Raw genomic sequence first — 20,272 nt, 5'->3', positions numbered from 1 at the left:
CCTCAGGAAAAGTGTCACCACAGAGTTGGATGTCAGTTAAAGGTGAGTGGGATTCAAATATTTTAGGCTTTTTCGTTTTGTTAATTGTGTTACTGTCTGACAGAGACACACTGTCAACATATAGTTTGTTTATGTGTATGTGGATGTTAATTGGTTTATGTATTGTTTTATCTTCACTAAGACTTGGAGTCACCTGCATCTCATTTATCTGAACAGATTGTGTCAATTCCAGTTCAAGAGAAGTACAATAAATACATTTCTTAATACTTTAATTCATGTCAATAAAATTTCATATTTACAGCAGCTGTGCAAAGACCAGAAAGTTCTTCATTTCCTGTGTTGCTGATCGTTAGGCTGGTTTGTGGAATAGTATTGATTATTGTCCTGCTGCTGTGTGGCTGCAGAAAGTCAACAGGTGAGACACTGATTATTAAAAATCTGTGATCAGTTCTGACGTCATGTCATGGAGCAGTGGTTCACTTTTCAATACAAATCCTACTGTGCTTTTTACAGGTCCATGTGTTCACAGGTTTGAACAACACACTCTCTTCTCTCCTCTGCAACTTAAAAGCAGCTCTACACTTTACATCTTTATCATTTTTTACTTTTAAACTTTCCTGCTAATTACTATTAATATACATTTTTAAACTCCATGTTTCAGGCTCACTCAGACTCACAGAGGGAATCAGGGCTCTGCTACAGACCAAACAGTCAACCATGATGAAAATCAGCAGCAAGTATATTCCTCTCTTCTCCACGGTCAGTTTTTCATCTCACTTCAAACACTTTCACAACTGTTTCTAACTCAGTTTCTATTCGATAGAGACCAGGAAATATTTGTAATCCATTTGCATCCAGTTCTCCAAGACTGTCCTCATTCCTTCTGCTGCTGGAGTTAAACCAAACCTCAGAAATTTAACATGTGACTTCAGGAAGTTCTTCAGTTCAAATGACTATCAGAGACATGAGGTGACTGATGTGACTTTGTTTTGCTTTTCACTGACCTGTAGGTGACGTCTGCGTCTATGAATCAGTCAGAGGATCTGAAAACACTGGAGAAGGTTCAGTATTTTTACTTTTACTAATGTCGAGCTGATGGAAGCTGCAGTATATAATTATATAGGAGTGATTGATATTAAAGTCAGTGAAAACATTATTTCTCAGGTCAACCAGACAGTAATGTCACTAATGTCACATCTGCTGTTGAAGTTTATACAACAATGAAATCCTGTCATGTGATCATTTTAACAGGTCAGTGTGATGGTGCAGGGGAGAGCTCTGACTATATTAATGTGAATCCAGATTCAGCCACAGGTACAAACATTAACATCAGTTATTTATCTTGTTTTATCATCATTTAATTCAAATGTACTTTTTACAAAAAAGTTTTGTAAACTTCACCATCAGACAGTCTGTGTAATGGAAGACATTCTTAAAGGGAAGCTTTGATGTAGTTATCTCAGTTTATTTATTAACATGTCTCTCACATCTAAATCCTTTCTTTAACGTCCACTTTTCATTTTTTAAATTGTATTATTTGAAATTATTTTCCTGATTCCATATAGAATTTTTTCTGAATATAACACGTTTGTTTTCAATGATATAAATGATGTTTTATATCATGTCAGATAGGATGTCTCAGTTTTCCAGCTGTTTATTGTGATTTTGTTCCAGGTCCATAAAAAGATTAACATCATCAACAAAACAAGAGAGACGTGGATGACAACATAAAAAAATCCCCACACATTTTGTGCAGCTGAACAGCAGATTATGTTTTTTAAAAAAGCTTGATATAAATTCATGGACTTTTGGCATTTTGCTTATTAATGCATATCAAATGTATATTGTTTCTCTGTGGTTATATTTCCCCCCTGTTGTTGAGTATGTTCATCATGTGGTGCTGATTTAAACATCAGTTTAAGTTCAATAAGAGTTAAGTAATAACAGAAAAAAATATTCACTATCTTACAGATAACTTATAAAATGACACGTAATTCTTGTCAGTATCAAAAATGATATACTGAAGGTTACTCACTTTTCCCTGAGTCTCACGTGTCCCCACCTGATGGTTTTGTATACAGTTTTGTATAACTGTATTTGTCATTTGGACAAAGTGCAGATGAACATTAGAAATAGATTCACTTGTTATCCTACAGAAATATGAACAAGACAAGCATCAGAGTTGTGACAACTTTGTAGAAGTTTATATTTACAAACTGAGCCACTTTGTGTGATTGTTGTATAATCCATCCATCCATCCGTCCATTTTCTTAACTGCTTATCTGAACCGGGTCACAGGTTGTTGTATAATAATAAATTCTATTTATATTATATTTAATGTAATATATTTTACATTATGCTGTGTCTTCTTTCTTTCTTCTTTATCTCATGTTTCCTACTAAAAGCAGTGGGTTTGTAAATAAATATAATAAAGTCAAGTGAACAATCATGGTTGGATTTTCTGTTACAAACGTTGACTAGTGCACCTTTAATAGTCCACATCTGAATTCAGGTGAGAAAGGCCAGAGATGGAGCTCAGAAATGACTATGTAATGGTGCAGGTCACGATATCTCCTGCTAACAAGCTAACAATAGCAGGATTTATTTTTATTAGTTATTTCTTTATTATTTATTCACAGTAAGATGTAGACCAACAGTGAGCTCTTCTTCTTCATCTTTATTGCGGTTGCAGCACACTGTATTTGAGTGAGTGATATTCTGTCATCCATCAGTCTGTGTCTCTTGTGCTGCTCTTGCTGCTTCCTCGTTGTCCTGTCTACTTCCAGTATGTTGCTTTGTTACACACAGCACTGCCACCATGTGTCACAATACACAGTCTACAGTCACAATCAGCAGCAATGACCTCAGCTCCTTATTGAGTCACTTAAAGAAGAACAGGAAACAGCACAAAAGAAGAAAAGCTGTGATTTTAATGTCAGCAGCCAGAAATGTCTCCATGTGTATGAAATAATGTAGTGGACCTTACTCCAGACTCCACCTCAAGCCAAACCACTTGTTTTATGTCATCAGTTGACAGCACACAGCTCTGCCTACAAAGGAATAATGTTGTTTAGGTTGAAAATCACCGACTGCAAATGACTTGAAGTTTAATTCTGTAACTACAGTGAAAAGGTCAGTGTGACCTGATGACTCAGTTGAGGTGGCATGTAAAGGAGGTGGAGGTGTTAAAGGGAAGCTGAATGTTATTCTTGTGCTGATGAGCAGTGGTTGGGCTCACTTCTTCTTAGAGTCCTGAGGCTTCTGAGGCGACTGTAGCAGCAGGCTACATGTGAAATGTCACAACCAGGCAAGGACTCTGGACGCAGGTGCAGGAAAGTTTCACAAAAAAAATCTTTATTTCTAAATCAAGCTCGAGCAAACAAAAAACACTCCTGAAAACTGGAGGGACAAAACGATGAGATCAATAACAAAAAAAATCACTCAACAAGGAACTAGAAATAAAACCAAAAGGAACAAGGTACCGATTAGATTCGAGGCTGTGGAAGGCGAGATAGGTCGTATACAGACGTCGACATAAACGAGACACTGGCAACAGACAAGGGGAGACGCAGACTCTTAAACACATGGTAACAGGGGACAGGTGGAAACAATCAAACAATCAAACCAAGACACACGAGGGAAGTGACCTGAATGAGAGGAGAGTTACTCTTTCAAAATAAAACAGGAAATGACAAGACAAGACATGGAGACAGGACAAAAAAACCCAACATGACCTCACTGCGGTGTGACATGAAACTGCAAATATCTTTCATCCATTTCACCAGTTTTCAGCCCACAGGCCCCATTAAACACTGGAAGGTGACAATGATTCAGTGAGGAAGGTTTTCATTGTTTGAGTCTCAGTCATCAGTGATCTTGTAGAAAATGTCAGCTCTGAAATGATGAATGTTATTGATGCTGTTTCCTCGACGAAGGCAAAGGTAAGAAAAAAGAACATGGAGAAATGTTAGTCTGTGAAGAAATTTTAAAAATAGTTTTAAAAAGCTGAGCGCAGGTGATGGAAAACACATATCCAGATGTATTATGACATAAAGAGAGACTTTTGAACTTTCAAATTTTAACTGATGAATGCAAGACAGTCCTTCTCTGACAGCAGGGGTGCACCCTGGACAGGGCGCCAGCCTGTCACGGGACTGACATATAGACACAAACAACCATTCACGCTCACATTCACAGCTACGAGCAATTTAGAGTCACCAATCAACCTAATGTGCACGTCTTTGGACTGTGGGAGCATCAGAGGGAACCCACACAGACACAGAAAGGCCCCAGGCCTGGAGTTCAAACCCAGAACCTTCTTGCTGTGAGGCAACAGCACTAACCACTGCACCACCTTCTCCAACATCACTGTCAAAAACAATAATAATGCATGTGCCTGTTGACAGGCTGACACACTCTCCTGTGTCAGCAGCCCATGAAACATGACATTAAAACAAAATCATTCTAGAGTCACCCAGACTGTTCATTCAGCTACAGGCTCATCTGCACCATCTCTTCACAGGAAACAATGACCAACAGTTTTATTTGGAGCTGCAGCACTGAAAATGAGGAAATAGTCTTTAGTTTAATGTGTGCTGTCAGCCAGATGACGTGTTTCACACCTAGTGGGTTATACATATACCACACAGAGGCCGGAGGGAGTGTTCAAGATGAAGAACAGTGTAGGAACTTCATGTCAGATTTCCACAAACTCAACTTTCTGTCTCTAACTGAACCTGTTGTCTTCTGATGATGTTTCAGACTGAGAGATAAATACTGAACGTGCACATCTTAACCTCACCACCAGTCACTGTATTAAAGAAATTGCTGTTATCTGTTGATGTGCATTACACTTGACTTAATTACTACCACTGTGCACGTCCTGTATAGTATATGACACTTCTTCTCTTCTACTTACAAACACAATATGTGTGGTGTGAATGTGCTGCTGACTCTAATTCTTCCTATTATGCCAACACATCTTCATGTGTGAGGAAGAACTTGTCTGTCACCCCAGCTGATAAGACTTCATTCTTGTTAGGCTCTAGTTGTCAAGTCATTTTATACCAACAGGAGCAAAACAGATGCAGTGGTTTATTTTAGTGTTTGGTTTATTTGACAGTTTTTCCTCATTGTGCTGTCAGTTTCTGAAGATGTGCAACAACAAACTGTCTTTTTCATGTTGTGGCTGATGGGTGAATATTATCTCTGCAGCTGTTATTGCTGCACAGTTGTAATTCAAGGCTTCATCATAAAATGAGCAGGTAGATCACACAGTTCCAGCAAATAAGAAACGTTTTGACCACGTTTTATATCAGTTACACTGTGGAGAGTATGAAGCACACACATACAGGACGTACTGCACATTCCTACACACTACAGTCACACATATACATACTCTAGATACACACAACATACACCTCATGGGCCAGACACAACCTTTGTACAAAGACAGTCGGATATACTATATTTAAGTATTGGCAGGAAGTGTAAACCTGTCAAAGTGCCCTGTGGTCAAAGACATGTTGTTTGTTTGAGTTTTGTGTGAAACGGAAGGAAGAACAAAGAGGCTAAACTCAGAAGGAGGAGTTGAGAAAAGTTCTCATCTTATATTTGTATGGAACGTAACTTCTTCTTCGTCTTTTGCATCGATCTTCTCTCTTTGTCTTTGTGCTGTTGTTATTAATACGAAGTGGAATCATTTCCCAGCAGCAGAGCGACAGGGTCAGAGCTGGATGTGAAGATGGGGAACACTTTGCTCTGTGTACTGTCATTATTCTGTGAGTACATCAGTCATTTTCCAATTCTGTGACTTTCAGAGGCAGAATCATGATTTTATCATCGTGGTAGTTTTGGAGGCAGATCTTGGATCAGAGTGGTGGACTAAATACACAAATCGACCAGTTATTTATCATTTTATATATTTGAGTTTAAAGAGTTTTGTGTGTTTCCTGCCTCGTTAGCGATTTACAGAATATCATGTCAGAAATGTGTTGATAATCAGGAGCTGCCTCTGTTGAAACTCCAGCTGGTTGTTAAACGTTTATCATGATTTTGACTGTTTGTCAGATGGATCATGTCTGATGAGGTTTCAATCTTTATTTTAGTGCTGAACACACTCTTCTATGGAAAGACTGAAGGTAACCAGTTGTTTTTCTTTCCTGTTGTTTCTCACTTATAAAATATTGTCTTTAATATCTGTCTCCTACTTATTATCAACAATATCATGTTTAATCACATCCTCTTAGTGCTGATATATTATCATGTATGAAGCATTTTATTTTAATAATATAATGATATCATTAAACTAGACTAGATCAGTGTCTAACAGTGTGAAATTGCATATTTTTCCGAGCAGTTGATGTTGGTGTTTGTGTTTTCTGTGTAGTGCTGTATGCATGTTGTGGTGTTCATGTATGGAGACCAAATGTTGTGCTGACCCTCAGGCCAGAGTCTGTTCCCTTCATACCAGGGACGTCACTAGGATTGAAAGACAGGGGGGGGCTTAGCCCCCATGGTTGTAGGTGGGAATGTGTGCAGCAAATACTTTTCCTCACACCTCAATAGGCTTCATGAATGAATTTATGATTAGTTGTGGAGCATTTATCTTCCAAATGTGACTGAAGACAGTCGACCAATACATTGAATAGAAGGTAACATAATGATGTGGTGCGTTGCTTCATTAGTTTAGTCTCTGGTAGTTTAGTTCAAGGTCCTAGTGAAATTTGACAACACAGTACAAATGAAGTATGAATGAATCTTTCTTCTGCTTCACAACTCTGCCAACTGTTGATGGAAAGTTAACGTTGCTTAACAGAGAAGCGATGACATGCAGCTTCCCCCTGGGTCCCTCTGCCCGGCTGTCTGCCTAGTACAGCAGGGGAAACAACCACAAGGACCATTTTAATCAAATAATGACAACTTGTGTTATTATTTATTTCAACTCATAGTCTTGCTTCTTTATGTTAAGTGCATGCCTGCACTGTTTTGTTATTTTAAAAAAGCCCATGCTTCATACAGCAGGGTTTAGTTTTCATGCGTTCATCTGGTGATTTTAATGGGGCAGGGCAGTGAGCCACCAGAGGGCACTGATGAGTCTCCACCACAGGTACAGTCAGTCCCAACAGTCCTGTGAGCAGCACAGATCATCTCACTGAACTTAGGTTATTAGCATGTGTGCTGACTGCCACAGTGTCTTCTTGGTATCACCTGCAGGAGTGAGTCAAGTTAGAAAGTGAAAAGTTCACAACAGAAATGCTCTTTTCAAAATAGTTGTTCAGCCTGGTTGGGATCTGGTGACAGCGACGGCCTTAACATGTGATTCACAATGTTTTCATTTGAGTGAAACCATTCAGTGAGCTCCTGTGTCCTGTGTGAAATCATCTGTATCTTGTTAACTTCAAAAACATTTCATTCCATCACAATGTCTGTCGAAATAATTTGTGGTTTATCGTCAGTGTGTTGTACTTTGGTGTGATTTCATAAACTTGTGGAACCAAAGAGACTAAATTGGGTGAAATCAGACAACTTCACAAACAATTATTTATGACTGAGACAATGATGGTTTCCAGTATGATATGAAAAACATGAATTTAAACCAGTTGAGCAGCTTTTAGAGTTTTTATCAAATAGATCTCAGAGGTTGAGTCAGTGTTGTCAGTGAAGAGTTTCCTTCAACTGGCTGCTGCCAAACTTTGTCCTTAATCCCTGTTTGTATTCACGTTTCTGGTGAATGAAAAACTTCCAGCTCAGTTCAAGTCTTTTTTTTAGAGACACATTGCGTGATATGTTTTCATGCTTTTGTTTTTCCACCTGCTTTTGTTGCCACGACTGTTGAATCATGTTTGTGTTGTTTATTAAACCTTGCTACAAATTTAAACTGTTGCTGGAGGACAATAAAAATAATGATCAGTAGAAAAAGTGCTACACACCTTTGTTTTTCACTGAGTTTTATACTTGTAGTTGTTTTCTTACTGTGTGTTTTTGTCAACAGTTTCCAATAAGGTCACTGTGACTCTACAACCAAACTGGCCTCTGATATACAGAGGAGAGAAGATCACTGTCAGATGTGAGATCCAGGGAGGTGGAGGCACTGAGTGGACGTATGAATGGAGAACACCCAGCTCACACACACAATGGACTAACACTGATTACTGGATTATCAGTGCTTCTCAGTCCCACAGTGGGGACTACATCTACATGTGTAGGGGTAAACAAAGAAGGTATCCCTATTCTTCAACAGAGTGGAGTCAAGGCGTCACAGTTACAGTATCAGGTAAGACATATCTGTTGTGCTTTCATCTACTGGGGCGTCCACATACATGAGGGACCAACTGTGGTTATCAGCATACTGCAGTTTCTGGAAAAATATCATTCACAGGGAAGAACAGAGACGATCATTTCTATTGTAGAGAACTTGTAGAGTGTCATATACAGATTCATACAGAGTATTCATTCACTCTGAAAATGTCATGTTTCTTCATGTTTTCATTGATAAGCTAAACAGGACAATTGTAAACATTTATCTGTCCAACAAATGATCCATTTCTCTCCAGGTAGTTTAGTAATCAACTATTTTTTTTCAATGGGCAGAATTATGAAAACAGAGACACTATTCACTGTTCTGTAGTTTTGTAGTAAAACAGTTACAGTTTTTTTATTTGCTGGTAAAATCTAAATGACTGAGTGGATGCACAGTGTGGTCACTTTGATAAATTCTGTTAAAAGTTATCTACAATACTACAAATCTTTTACCTTTCAAGGATGTAATGTAACAAAATCACTTTCCTGAGGTAAATCACATTCATAGTATTTACTTTTTTTGTTTGTTTTTGCCTGATCTCAACAGGAAGTAAACCCACGGCCACTCTGACAGTAGACAGGACAGTGATACCAGCAGGGGGCAGAGTGACACTGACCTGCTCTGTGGACGGCTCTGATGGCTGGAAATACTCCTGGTTCAGACGAACCTCTGAGTTTTCTCAGGCTGTTTTAATAAAACATGGTGCATCAGACCACACAGTCAGCATCTCAGAAGGAGGCATCTACACGTGCAGAGGAGGGAGAGGAGAACCAGAGCTCTTCACACAAGAAAGCTATACAGTCACCGTTGAGGAAACTGGTGAGTTTAGTTATTTGTTGTGGAGTAAAACAACATTCACTCTTTAAATCTGTTCTTCTGTTCATCAGTAGTGTAACAAAGAGACGTTTTGATACCAACAGCAAAAAAGAACCAACACAATGATCATGTGTCAGTAGCTCCTACTGTTGTGATGAAGGTGAGAACAGAGCGTTAATCCCTCTTCATGTTGAGCTCAGATTCAAGACGAGACTGGAAAAAGCTTCCTGCCTCTCACTGTATTTATATCATCTAGAAGAGTTCGTCTGCTTGTTACTGTGTTTGTAAATGTTTTGTCATCCTTCAGTCCATCACTGCAAATATGAGTGTTAGCAAAGAAAAGCTAAGTCAGACAACTCATGGAGAAAACACACTGATTTGTGCAGTAGAATATCAATAAAAAGACAGAAATAACTGTCCAAAGTAAACACTGAAACATCCAACTACAAACCTACTTAAACAGTCATTGAACATCTTCTCAGAAGCTGAAGTTGTTTCCATGACGTTGAGGAGTTTGATGTGTGTTGATGTTCAGTCTGACAAACAGTTTTGACCTGTGACACATCAGGTTATCTGATGCAGCTCAGCAAACAGATGGTATTTATTCTCTGTTGTTTTCTAACACCTCCACCTGCTCCTGATGACGCTTTTAAAGTCAAACAAAGAGGTGACAAAGGAGATACTGTTCTCTTATATGTTCTAGATACAAAATCACTGCCATTCACCTTTATTCATCTTGAACTTACTTTACAGAGAACGATCAGACTGTTGTAGAAAATAAGTGAAGCCAAACAGCCTGTTGTGTTTGCTGTGTGTCAGTGTCAGTGTAAAGAGCAGCAGTCTGATGGAGAACTGCTGTCACTGTCTGTATGCTGAGTTTCAGCTGCTCCTCTCAGGCTGTTGGATCTGACAGATTGAAAAACATGGAAACCAAGTCCTTTGACCTCTTTAGAAAGTGCTGCTCTTAATGCACAGTTGTTGTTTTCTTGCTGAGGATTTTCTTGCTTTAAGTTGTTTCTTTGAGACACTGTTCGACATGTTTTCATCTGTGTGTAACTTAAACTGATGTTGTTGCTCGTGACTGTTGAGTTCTTTAATCTGTCAACAGATGATTCTCATTAGAAATAGCAGCAAAAATCATTTTCCATCATCAGATTTTCCTGTTGAATTTATGTTTCTATCAGAATCCTAACTGTGTATTTTTTATGTGAACAGTTTCCAATAAGGTCACTGTGACCCTGCAACCAAACTGGCCTCTGATATACAGAGGAGAGAAGATCACTGTCAGATGTGAGATCCAGGGAGGTGGAGACACTGAGTGGACGTATGAATGGAGAACACCCAGCTCACACACACCTCCATCACACAGTGAATACAGGATCAGCAGTGTTACTCTGTCTCACAGTGGAAGCTACTGGTGTAGGGGTAGAAAAGACTTGTTTTCCTCAACAGAGTGGAGTGATGTCATCAGACTGACTGTATCATGTAAGTTGGACGTCTTTCATTCATACAAAAATGTTATGTTTTACAATTTTTATAATCTCTTCCATCTAAATACAACAACAAAAACACATCTGACATTATTGTAGCTCTCTCCAGCTACTCAGTAGAAAGTTTATTTTTTTTTAGTGTAGTAACAAAATACCTGGAAAAGAGCTTTTTTCTGGAACATCAGAGTAACTTCTTATGTACTATACAGTTCCAACACATGAAAAATAAAATGTTGTAAAAATGCTGAATCTCAGCTTCCTCACCTATATTTGGTTGTTAAGGAGTCCACAGCTTCCTCTGACAAATATTACAACAGATATATCATCTAATATATTTATTTTCTTCATTAATCTCTAGAGGTTTCTGGTTTTGAAAACTTCATGGAAAGAGTTTGGTCTCATTAACACCTGCTACAATATGTCTTCATTTTGTTGGAGGCTGATCTGCTACATTCACAGTGTTTCAGTCATTTGGTGATTATTGACTTTTCCTCTCAGATTCCTCTCAAGGTTTTATCTGTGATCTGCAGCACAGACCACAGAGTTTAATAAAATGGTGGATGGAGGCTTGTGTTAGTTTGTGTCAGTTTCTGTTTCATATATTATGATGAAGAGTTGGAAAATTTTGAAATATTCATTTCCAACCCAGTTGTCCTGACCGGTTCAGAGTCACGTAACATGAAGGACAAGGAAAAGCCACAGTTTCCAGTCCTTTTTCTGTTGGCCGAATTTTTTTTCAATCTCCATCTCCACAACTGTTTCTATATGAACCATAGAAAATACACACCATGAAAGTGAAGGTGACATGTCTGTGTCACCGGCTCGTTTTGTGATTTATTTTGATGCAAAATTTGCAGAATAAATGTGTGAATGTTCAAAGACTTTGATGTGGACAAAGGGCTGGATGTGAGTTGGGTTAAATTAGTTTCACAGAAAATCAGTCTGATCAGAGTTTATGAAACAAGGTAATAAAATAAAATGTCTTTTTCTGGAACAAATCCTATTTAACCACTGACTTGTTTTGTTTTTCTCTGTAAACTGAACAGCAGATAAACCCCGGGCCTCACTGACAGCAGACACCACAGTCATACCAGCAGGGGGCAGAGTGACACTGACCTGCTCTGTGGACCCATCATCTGGTTGGAAATACGACTGGTACAGAGACAATAAACTCTCTGAACCTCTGAACACACATGATGCTGATTTCCACACAACTGGACAAATCAGTGTCTCACAGGGAGGAGTCTACAGCTGCAGAGGAGGAAGAGGAGACCCAGTTTACTACACAGAGAAGAGTCAGGAAGTTAGGATTGACGCCATTGGTGAGTTTGGAAATAAACACACAATGTAGAATAAATCTATTGTATATATACAACGTTAAGATGGATGGAAAAACAGTATATCTTAATAACTGAATTTCATGTTTTCATGTTCTTATTATAAATTCTTGACCATGAACAGTCCCAAACAGGGCTGTTGTGACTCTGCAGCCCGACTGGACTGAGATCTACAGAGGAGAGAGGATCAGTGTCAGCTGTGAGATCCAGGGAGGAGACACTGAGTGGACGTATGAATGGGAAACTACCAGCTCATTGAAACCTTCAAATCAACATGAATACAGGATTAGTTCTGCTTCATCGTCCCACAGTGGAGAGTACAGGTGTCGGGGCAGGATGAAAAGTGCTCGACGTAATACAACAGAGTGGAGTGCTGCAGTCAACCTGACAGTGTATGACAGTAAGTCAGATCATTATCATTTAAACTGAAGATGTTAACAAGTTAAAATGTTTTTGTTCGTTTATAATCAGATTGTATCTTAATGTTTGTTCATATTATGTATTTGTTGATAATGTTCTGAGAGAAAAATGATTCCATGTCCAGAGACCAGACGTCATAACATGTTTTGATCCTGAGAAAATGACTTTCCAACAGATAAACCCCGGCCTGTCCTCACTGTGTCTCCATCATGGCTGAGTCCTGGAGCCTCAGTGACTCTGAAGTGTGAGGTTGAACATCCATCTGCAGGATGGAGGTTCTCCTGGTATAAGGCTGTTCCTGATGTATCACACACCTCCTACAGCTATGAGCTGCTCCCTGGTAGCAGCAGTGGGACTGAACAGGATTCCTACATCGTCCATGGTCAGACACACACAGCAGGATATGTGTGTGAGGCTGGAAGAGGAGACCCAGTGTTTTACACTGAGATCAGTGAACCAAAGTTTGTCTGGTCTGGAGGTGAGTTTGTTGTTTCTTTGGTTTTTATGTCTTCTTCGTATTTTTTTATTGTCTTTGAGCAACATTTTCTAAAAACAAATGTTGGTAAACAAACAGATTTTTACATTCATGGTCCCCAGTGGAAGAAATGTATTGACTGTGAACTGGGTTGAGTATCCTTCTCTCCTTGTTTCCTTCTGTCCTTCCCTTATCCTTCTTCAGTTAATCTGAAAGCATTAAAACCAACAAACATGGAGATACAAGGTTTTCCACCTCTCACTGAAGTGTAGCTCCATTCTTCTCAATGGGTACTTTTAATTTGAAAACTTCCTGTTTATAGACAGGACAGCTATAGCTGCAGTCTTCACTCAGTGGTGAGACAGGTGCACAGACCAGATAAACAAACAGCTGTGAAGCTGAGACGACTCAAACAAGACAAATAAGAGGAAAAGACTTTAGTACAGAGACAAGAAGCATCTTTTAATATGAAATAAACACCTCTGTGTGTTTGAAAGGTAAAAGTAGACAGTAGAAAAACATCCATCAGCAGCATAATTCATTTCTCTGCTGTGTCTCCATTTGCTCTGTTTGTTCCAAACTCTCATAGTTTCACCAAAACACTGCGTCTTGTTCCAGTGTTGGTGCTACTGATGTTTTTAATCCTCAACAAACAAAGATCAACACAGGAACATTTACACTGAGATCTCTTTCATTTTAATATCTCTGTCTGGTTTGACTCTTTTCTATGTGTTGTTTTCCAGATGTTCATCCATCAGCGTCTCTCACAGTGAGTCCTGACAGAGTGCAGCACTTCATCTCTGAGGATATCTCACTGAGCTGTGAGGGAAACTCTACTGAGTGGAGAGTGAGGAGGTTTCCTGAGGGTGGCTCCCTGTCCTGTTCTGACTGGAGGAGAATGACTGGATCCAGATGTGACATGTTCTCATCACAGCGTAGTGATGCAGTGTACTGGTGTGAGTCTGGATCAGGAGAGTTCAGCAACACAGTCAACATCACTCTACATGGTACGTTTTATTACATTTTCTTTGTGTTTCATTTTTTCTGGCATTTGAAGTATTTTCAACGTCTCATGTGATTTAATTCATCATATCTTAGAACTGAGTTGTTGACATATACAGAGACTTTCTGAAAGTTTGATCTATGACTCTGCTACATGGTCTGTTCAGTAACTGTCTGTGACCAAACAGACAAAATAACTTCCTCTATGTTCTGCAGATTTAACATCAATAGTTTCATATTAAAAGAAAATAAAATGTCAGTGTTCAGTCAGTCTTCTTCACAATTTAGCAGCATAATAATCTTGGTGGCAGGTTTCACTTCACTTACTTCATCCTCAAATTGCATCCAAACTTTGGTCCCAGTAAATATCTTTTCCTTCCAAAATACTTTGTCAAAAATAATGTTTCTGTAACAAATCAGAATAAACGCTCAAGATTTGTATCTGTAAATAGTTTTTCTCTCGATTATCACATGAAAAAATGCCATCAAACAACATCACAAGTCCTCTGCAAAGTAATAAAATGAAGTTGGGTTCTGGTCAAATGAGGCAGTAATGAAGCATCAGAAATGAAGAAATCACACAAAAAAACTTTCTTCTCCTTCTCTTGTAAAAGTTGGGATTTAATACAGTTTGACTGTTTTTATAGATGCAGTTATTTTAGTGATAATTACAAAAAATCCAGTTTATTGATGGTCAATGAACTTTATATTGACTTCTCACCTGTGGCAGCAACTAAACATCACATCATCATCATCACAGTCTCAGCTTTTCTCTTATTCTGTTTCCAAAGAGAAAACAGTCACATGTTGCCCCGAATCATGACGAGGGTTTGGTTTAGTGTCGTTGTTGTATGTTCACAGGGGAGATGAAGAAAACAAGTACTGTGTAATTTATAGATCAATGTAAAAAGCTGTTGTTTATTTGGCAACAGTGATCTGTGAGACACATCCAGCAGGTTGTAAGAGAACGAGATCAAATGTCAGGTCTTATGATGATCCTGTAAAATAAATCAGAACTGCATCAGAATAAAAACAGATGTGTAATCTATTCTCATCATTACATGTCAGCTGGTTGTAAAGGTCTGCAGCAGCTGATCTCTGACTGCAGCTTCACATTCTGACTGTTTTACAGATGATTATCATGATGGTGTTATCCTGGTGAGCCCCGTCCGTCCTGTGACTGAGGGAGAGTCTGTTACTCTTGGCTGCAGATTCAGGACAGAAAAAAATCTTTCCAGTGTGTTTTTCTACCATAATGACAAACTGATCCAAAGTGATACCAGGACGGAGCTGAATATCTCTGCAGTGTCAAAGTCAGATGAAGGTTTCTACAAGTGTCAGTCCTCAGGAGAAGTGTCACCACAGAGTTGGATGTCAGTTAAAGGTGAGTGGGATTCAAATATTTTAGGCTTTTTTGTTTTTGTGAACTGTGTTGATAGTGTATATTTATGTGTATGTTCTGTATATGTTGGATGTTTTTGTATTTTTTCAATTTTCTGACTAGTTTAACACTTTAATAATGTTACAGTAGCTGTGTCGAGACATGAAAGCTCTTCATTTCCTGTGTGGCTGATCGTTGGGCTGGTTTGTGGAATCGTACTCATTGTTCTCCTGCTCCTGTTGTATCGCTGCAGACAGTCCATGGGTGAGGCATGTTTCCTCTGATATTAAACACTTTACTTACTCTTTAATGATTCACATACACAGATGCGACAAAATCATCTAAAATGAAATGTGTTTTGATCACATGCACGAAAGTTCAGAGTATTTTACACTGATTCTACCTGAACTGAAGCTAAACTACGAGACAGACAGAATCCACAAATATCATTGTTCTTCTGTTCTATTGTAATAATACAAACATGATGACACCATTATGGGTCTGTGTGATGAAAATATCTTGTAGATGTGGTTGTGACTTATCCACACATCCAAAAAAAAAAAATTAACAAATAAAAATACAGGATTAAGTAAGTTATCATATTTTTTCAGTGTAATGGAAGTAAAATGATTAATCTGACCTTTGCTTGCTTTGTTGCTGTAGGTGATATTAGTCTTGATGCTGAAGATGCAGAAAACGGTACAGTTTGCACCTTTTGATTAACATGGAGCACTTACAAATGCAACAGCAGGATGATTTCAGGGACTGGTTACAAGTGTTTGATATGAAACCCTCTAACTCAAAAATATGTTTATCTCACCTGCAGGTGAACCTCAGGATGTGACATATTCTTCTATTGAACTGAAAAACATTGGAAAGAAGCGTTAGTACTCCAAATATTTGTAATGTGAAAGATAAAAAAAGTTTTTGACCTGCAGTGCCTAAAAACATCTTTTTTTTTCCTCTTTTATAAATTTATTTTAACAGACAAACATCGTGAACCAGCAGAGACCTCTGCTTACTCTGACATAAAGAAAAGACCTGCAGGTACAGTCATGCTCATAGTTTGTATTGTTTCATATACAGTAGGTGATTGTTGTTGTATGTTGTGTGTCATTAGTTTCCAGTATCTTTCCATCTCACAGATATGACATAAAACTGATAAGTTTTTCTCTTATATTTTTACTCTCTGGTCATGGTGCTGCAGATTATGAAATACTGTAGCTTGTTTGTGGAAATTCCTCCTCCACCTTCTCCTTTTTGTCTTCCAAACATGAGGTGGTGCAATCAGAGATAATTAAAATGTATCTTTCACAATCTTTTCCCAAACAATCCATCCATTCATCCATCAGCTGTGTATTATAGAGATGTGGCTTCTGTTTCAGACAATCGTCCCTTGTATGCCCAGGTGAACATCAACACCAAAGAAAAAGCCAAGAAGAAGAAAGGTAAGTTAAGTGCAGTATTGTCTTGGACACAGTGAAATGCTATTTGTTCAGTATTTGTAAGGTAGGTGCTGTTTGTAATTACTGTATTTTTTAGTCATGTAAGCTTATTTGACATTTTGTATGTATGCTGAACAGCAGTTTACTTACATTTACATTATATCAGTAAAGTCTGTAAAAGCTTTAATACTCTGTAATGTAGCTAGTTTGAGCACTAGGGGCAGAATACTGTCATTTTACTCAGTGGACACATTAACCCTGACAATCCACCTCAGTTCAGTGCCTGTATCTTTGGCAACTGTCTTGATTTAATCATCTCTCCATTTATAGGAAAATCAGCTCCTGCAGCAACTGATGACTCAGTTTATTCTGAAGTGAAAAACCCAGGAACAGCTTTTGGTAAAAATGCTGCCAAGTCATTTGAATATTGTGTTGATTGATAAGTTATAACTCAGCTTTACATCTTGTCTTTTTTCTTCTTGCTGTTTTCTTCCAGGTCTGTGAAGAGAGCTGTATCAACAAAACTGATTCATGGTTGACAGCATTTTCTGAAACCATTGTGGGCACCTCTGCTTTCCAAAGATCAGACATGCTCTCGATTTTGTACCGTTACTTTGTTGATCGATGATGTAAAAGAATGGATTTAATGTTCAGTTTTAGCCCAAAGCACAAGACTACTGAGGTGTAGCCACATTTCACATTTATGCATGATGTTGTTTTACAGTTATTTTGTCATTTATTTGTAAAACTTTAGTAGGATACTTTGAATACAGGCTGTTACAAAGAGAGCAACAATTAACAGTTTGATGCATTATGTTCCAGCTCCAGTACCCAGGTTATTGTGCAGCTTTACAGTTATTTTTATGGTGCTAGATGGTAGATGTTAGATTTCAGCAGCAAACAAACATAAGTAGATGAAATCTTTGGCTTGTGTTGTCATTAGTGTAGTTGTCAAATGATCTTGATAAAACAACGGGAAAACAACATGAGATGGTTTCTTTTACAGTTTTCCCCATTTGTTGTACCACCATGAAGCAAAAACAAAGGAATCTCAAATTTCATATGATGGTGCCATGCTTGTAAAATGTAGCTGTGAAAACAGTCAAGATGTATTTTGATCTTTTATCTAAAGGATATGATGCTTTATCGCTCATTTACATCTGGGTTTTTTAGCTTTTTTTTCAGACCAATAAAGACACGGACACATCTTGCTGCCAAAGAAGAAGCAGTGACAAAGTTTTAAACAACAATACATTCACGTGTACTCAGTTTTTGCAGTATTTAAGCAGCTGCTATGTGTATCATTGCTGTCCAGACATCAGAGATGCAGTGTTCTGTATGTTTGACATCATCTGAGTGTGATCCAGCTGTTGTCAATAAAATAACACCAAGATGACTGAATAGTTTTCTCAGTATTTTTTCTGAAATGTTGTTACAATTTGCAATATGTGACATGAAATGAAGAAAGGAAAAGCAGCAAGGTGGTCCCACCCTCTTTAAGTATCAAGTAATAATACATTTTACTTCTCCTGCGGGGTTTATTTCATCAGTCGCTCTGAAAAGCTAAAACAGGTTCCTGTGGTGGTTTTTAGGTGTATTTCAAATTAAATATATATCAACCACAGCACTGGACAGTGCAGTTTGAACACATCATCTGGACAGTTCATTAACAATTCTTATGATGTTATTTAACTTCAGCTCTTCTCACACTCGCTGCTGTGCATGAGACTATTTCTGTTTCTCTCACACATTCACTTCCTGAAGGTGAAGTTGTGACCACAGTTGTGACCAGAACTTCACCGTAAAGTGGAGAGAGTCTGTGGTGGAGTAACTGAAAATGTAACTTTATGATTTCAGCTAAAGAATGAAGTTATTTTCAGGTAAAGGTTTCACTGTTGGCTGAGGACTGTGGATTACCAACACTTGCTGTACTGCATTGATAATCTCTTCCTTTAAACCTGTGTGCTGCAGATAGGGAGGACATTTATAAATTCAAGAAGAACATGTTCATTTTATACATTTTCTAATTTTACAGTAGCATTACAAATACTTTGCGAGGCCACAGCAGTGTACAGTACGACAGGAAGGAAATGGAAATGCCTGTCTCCATCCAGTTAAAATTTGATTCATCAAAAGCGTATTACTGTACAAGATACACACAAAATGTTTCCATTTCCATAATTGCTGTTCTATGATTCCAGCCATCACATCTTCATCTTATCATTTCTTCTTGCACATTTGAGAGTTAAAAAGACAAGACATCAAACATAAACAGGGCTTCTTCATAAAACTAGTGGACAGACCATACACAGTTTTGAGAGGGTTGAAAGCTGCGAGCTGCTGCTGGTGGTCAAATGCTACGTGACAGTAACAGGAGAAGTGTGAACACGTGAAAGTATAACTGTGCTCAGATCTGGTCTGGTTGTGTCAGCTTTGTGTAAAAGGGAAGGAAGCACAGACAAGTTTAACTCAGAAGAAGAAGAAGAAGTTGGAAGAAGCGTCCGGAGCAACATTTAGATGAAATGTAACTTCTGTATCTCCTCAGTCCTGCTGCCGTTTCAAGCTCTCTCTTGACGCAGCAGAGGAGAATCTCAGAGTGACAGCGCTGGATGTGAGGATGGGACAGACCTCACCCTGTGTGCTCGGGCTCCTCTGTGAGTATTGACACGGATCAAGGAAAAGGTTGTGGTGAAGTGAGAAGAAGGGACGACCACAGGTTTCCCTGGAAGTTTGAACAGAGCAGACTTGGTATCATCATGATTGTTTTGTAAGAAGGATCTTTGTTGTTTCTTTTTTTTTAGCAGTGATTTGCTACAACATTAATATTACCCAACTATAGCTTCCATTGATGAAACCCCAGTTGTTTGTTATGGTTATTGTACATTAATCACTTCTGTTTTTCTGATAATGTCCTTTAGTGCAGTGGACACTCCCCTACTATGGACACGCTGAAGGTAATTTCTGTAACATAGCTACACTAACTCTTTAGTTTGTTTTTATTTTGGTTCCATGTCACTAACTCTCCTGTCATTTCAGACCCTGCCTTCCGTCCCGGCCTTACAATCTACTCATTTCCCTCACCTGGTTTTCCCCGCCCATCTCCTCCTCACCTGCAGTCCATTTGCTCATTAGTCCCTCTGTGTATATATACCAGTCCATTTTCATTTGTCCCCTGCCAGATTGTCTTGTGTTCTTTGTTGCCAAGCTTTCCAGCGTTTTCTTAGTACTGCCTTCCTGTTCTGACCCAGTTTTGCCTGTTTTCTCGGATTACGATTACCTGCCTGCTCCCTGTCGGATTTGTTTGCCTAAATCTGATCTCCTGGTTTTGACTTTGCCTGTTTTCTGGTACTAGTAAAGTGATCATCCCCTGCTACTCGTCTGTCTCTTTGTCGTGCTTCTGGGTTCTCCTTTGTCGGCTCCATTGACTGTGACAATTTCACAGTATTCATTACTTTTCTTTATCAGTGTTTTCACTTAAGATGAATATTCACCCACTGCTTTACTTTAAACGTGTTCTATTTCTTTTTCTTCTCTTTTGTCATGAATTCATCTTTTCAATCTATGTATCCACTCAGATCACAGTAGACTGTGAGTAGAATAGCTG

General features: G+C 38.5%; 2 protein-coding genes across 2 annotated transcripts in view; both read left to right on the top strand.

Annotated features, from left to right (window-relative positions):
- The window catches only part of LOC139606626 (basement membrane-specific heparan sulfate proteoglycan core protein-like), a 372,062-nt gene that overhangs the window by 167,306 nt on the left and 184,484 nt on the right, over positions 1-20,272 (top strand). The gene's annotated exons all lie outside the window — the stretch shown is intronic.
- On the top strand, positions 10,155-18,069 carry LOC139606607 (low affinity immunoglobulin gamma Fc region receptor II-like). Its single transcript, XM_071458867.1, has 10 exons — positions 10,155-10,170; positions 10,334-10,603; positions 11,655-11,934; positions 15,393-15,487; positions 15,887-15,922; positions 16,050-16,106; positions 16,211-16,270; positions 16,609-16,671; positions 16,999-17,067; positions 17,165-18,069. Exons 1-10 carry the CDS (start codon positions 10,155-10,157, stop codon positions 17,170-17,172), a joined length of 954 nt encoding a protein of 317 aa, XP_071314968.1. The 3' UTR covers positions 17,173-18,069.

The sequence above is a fragment of the Trachinotus anak genome, unplaced genomic scaffold, assembly GCF_046630095.1.
Source record: "Trachinotus anak isolate AG129_WGS33_773 ecotype Australia unplaced genomic scaffold, CSIRO_AGI_Tana_v1 ptg000023l, whole genome shotgun sequence".
Lineage (NCBI taxonomy): Eukaryota > Metazoa > Chordata > Actinopteri > Carangiformes > Carangidae > Trachinotus > Trachinotus anak.
This window is presented reverse-complemented; position numbering and strand designations above follow the sequence as displayed.

Coding starts and splice junctions, on each gene's coding strand:
- LOC139606607 (XM_071458867.1), top strand. Junction 11,935..15,392: donor AGGATTGACGCCATTGGTGA/GTTTGGAAATAA, acceptor GAGACATGAAAG/CTCTTCATTTCCTGTGTGGC. Junction 16,107..16,210: donor GAAAAACATTGGAAAGAAGC/GTTAGTACTCCA, acceptor TTATTTTAACAG/ACAAACATCGTGAACCAGCA.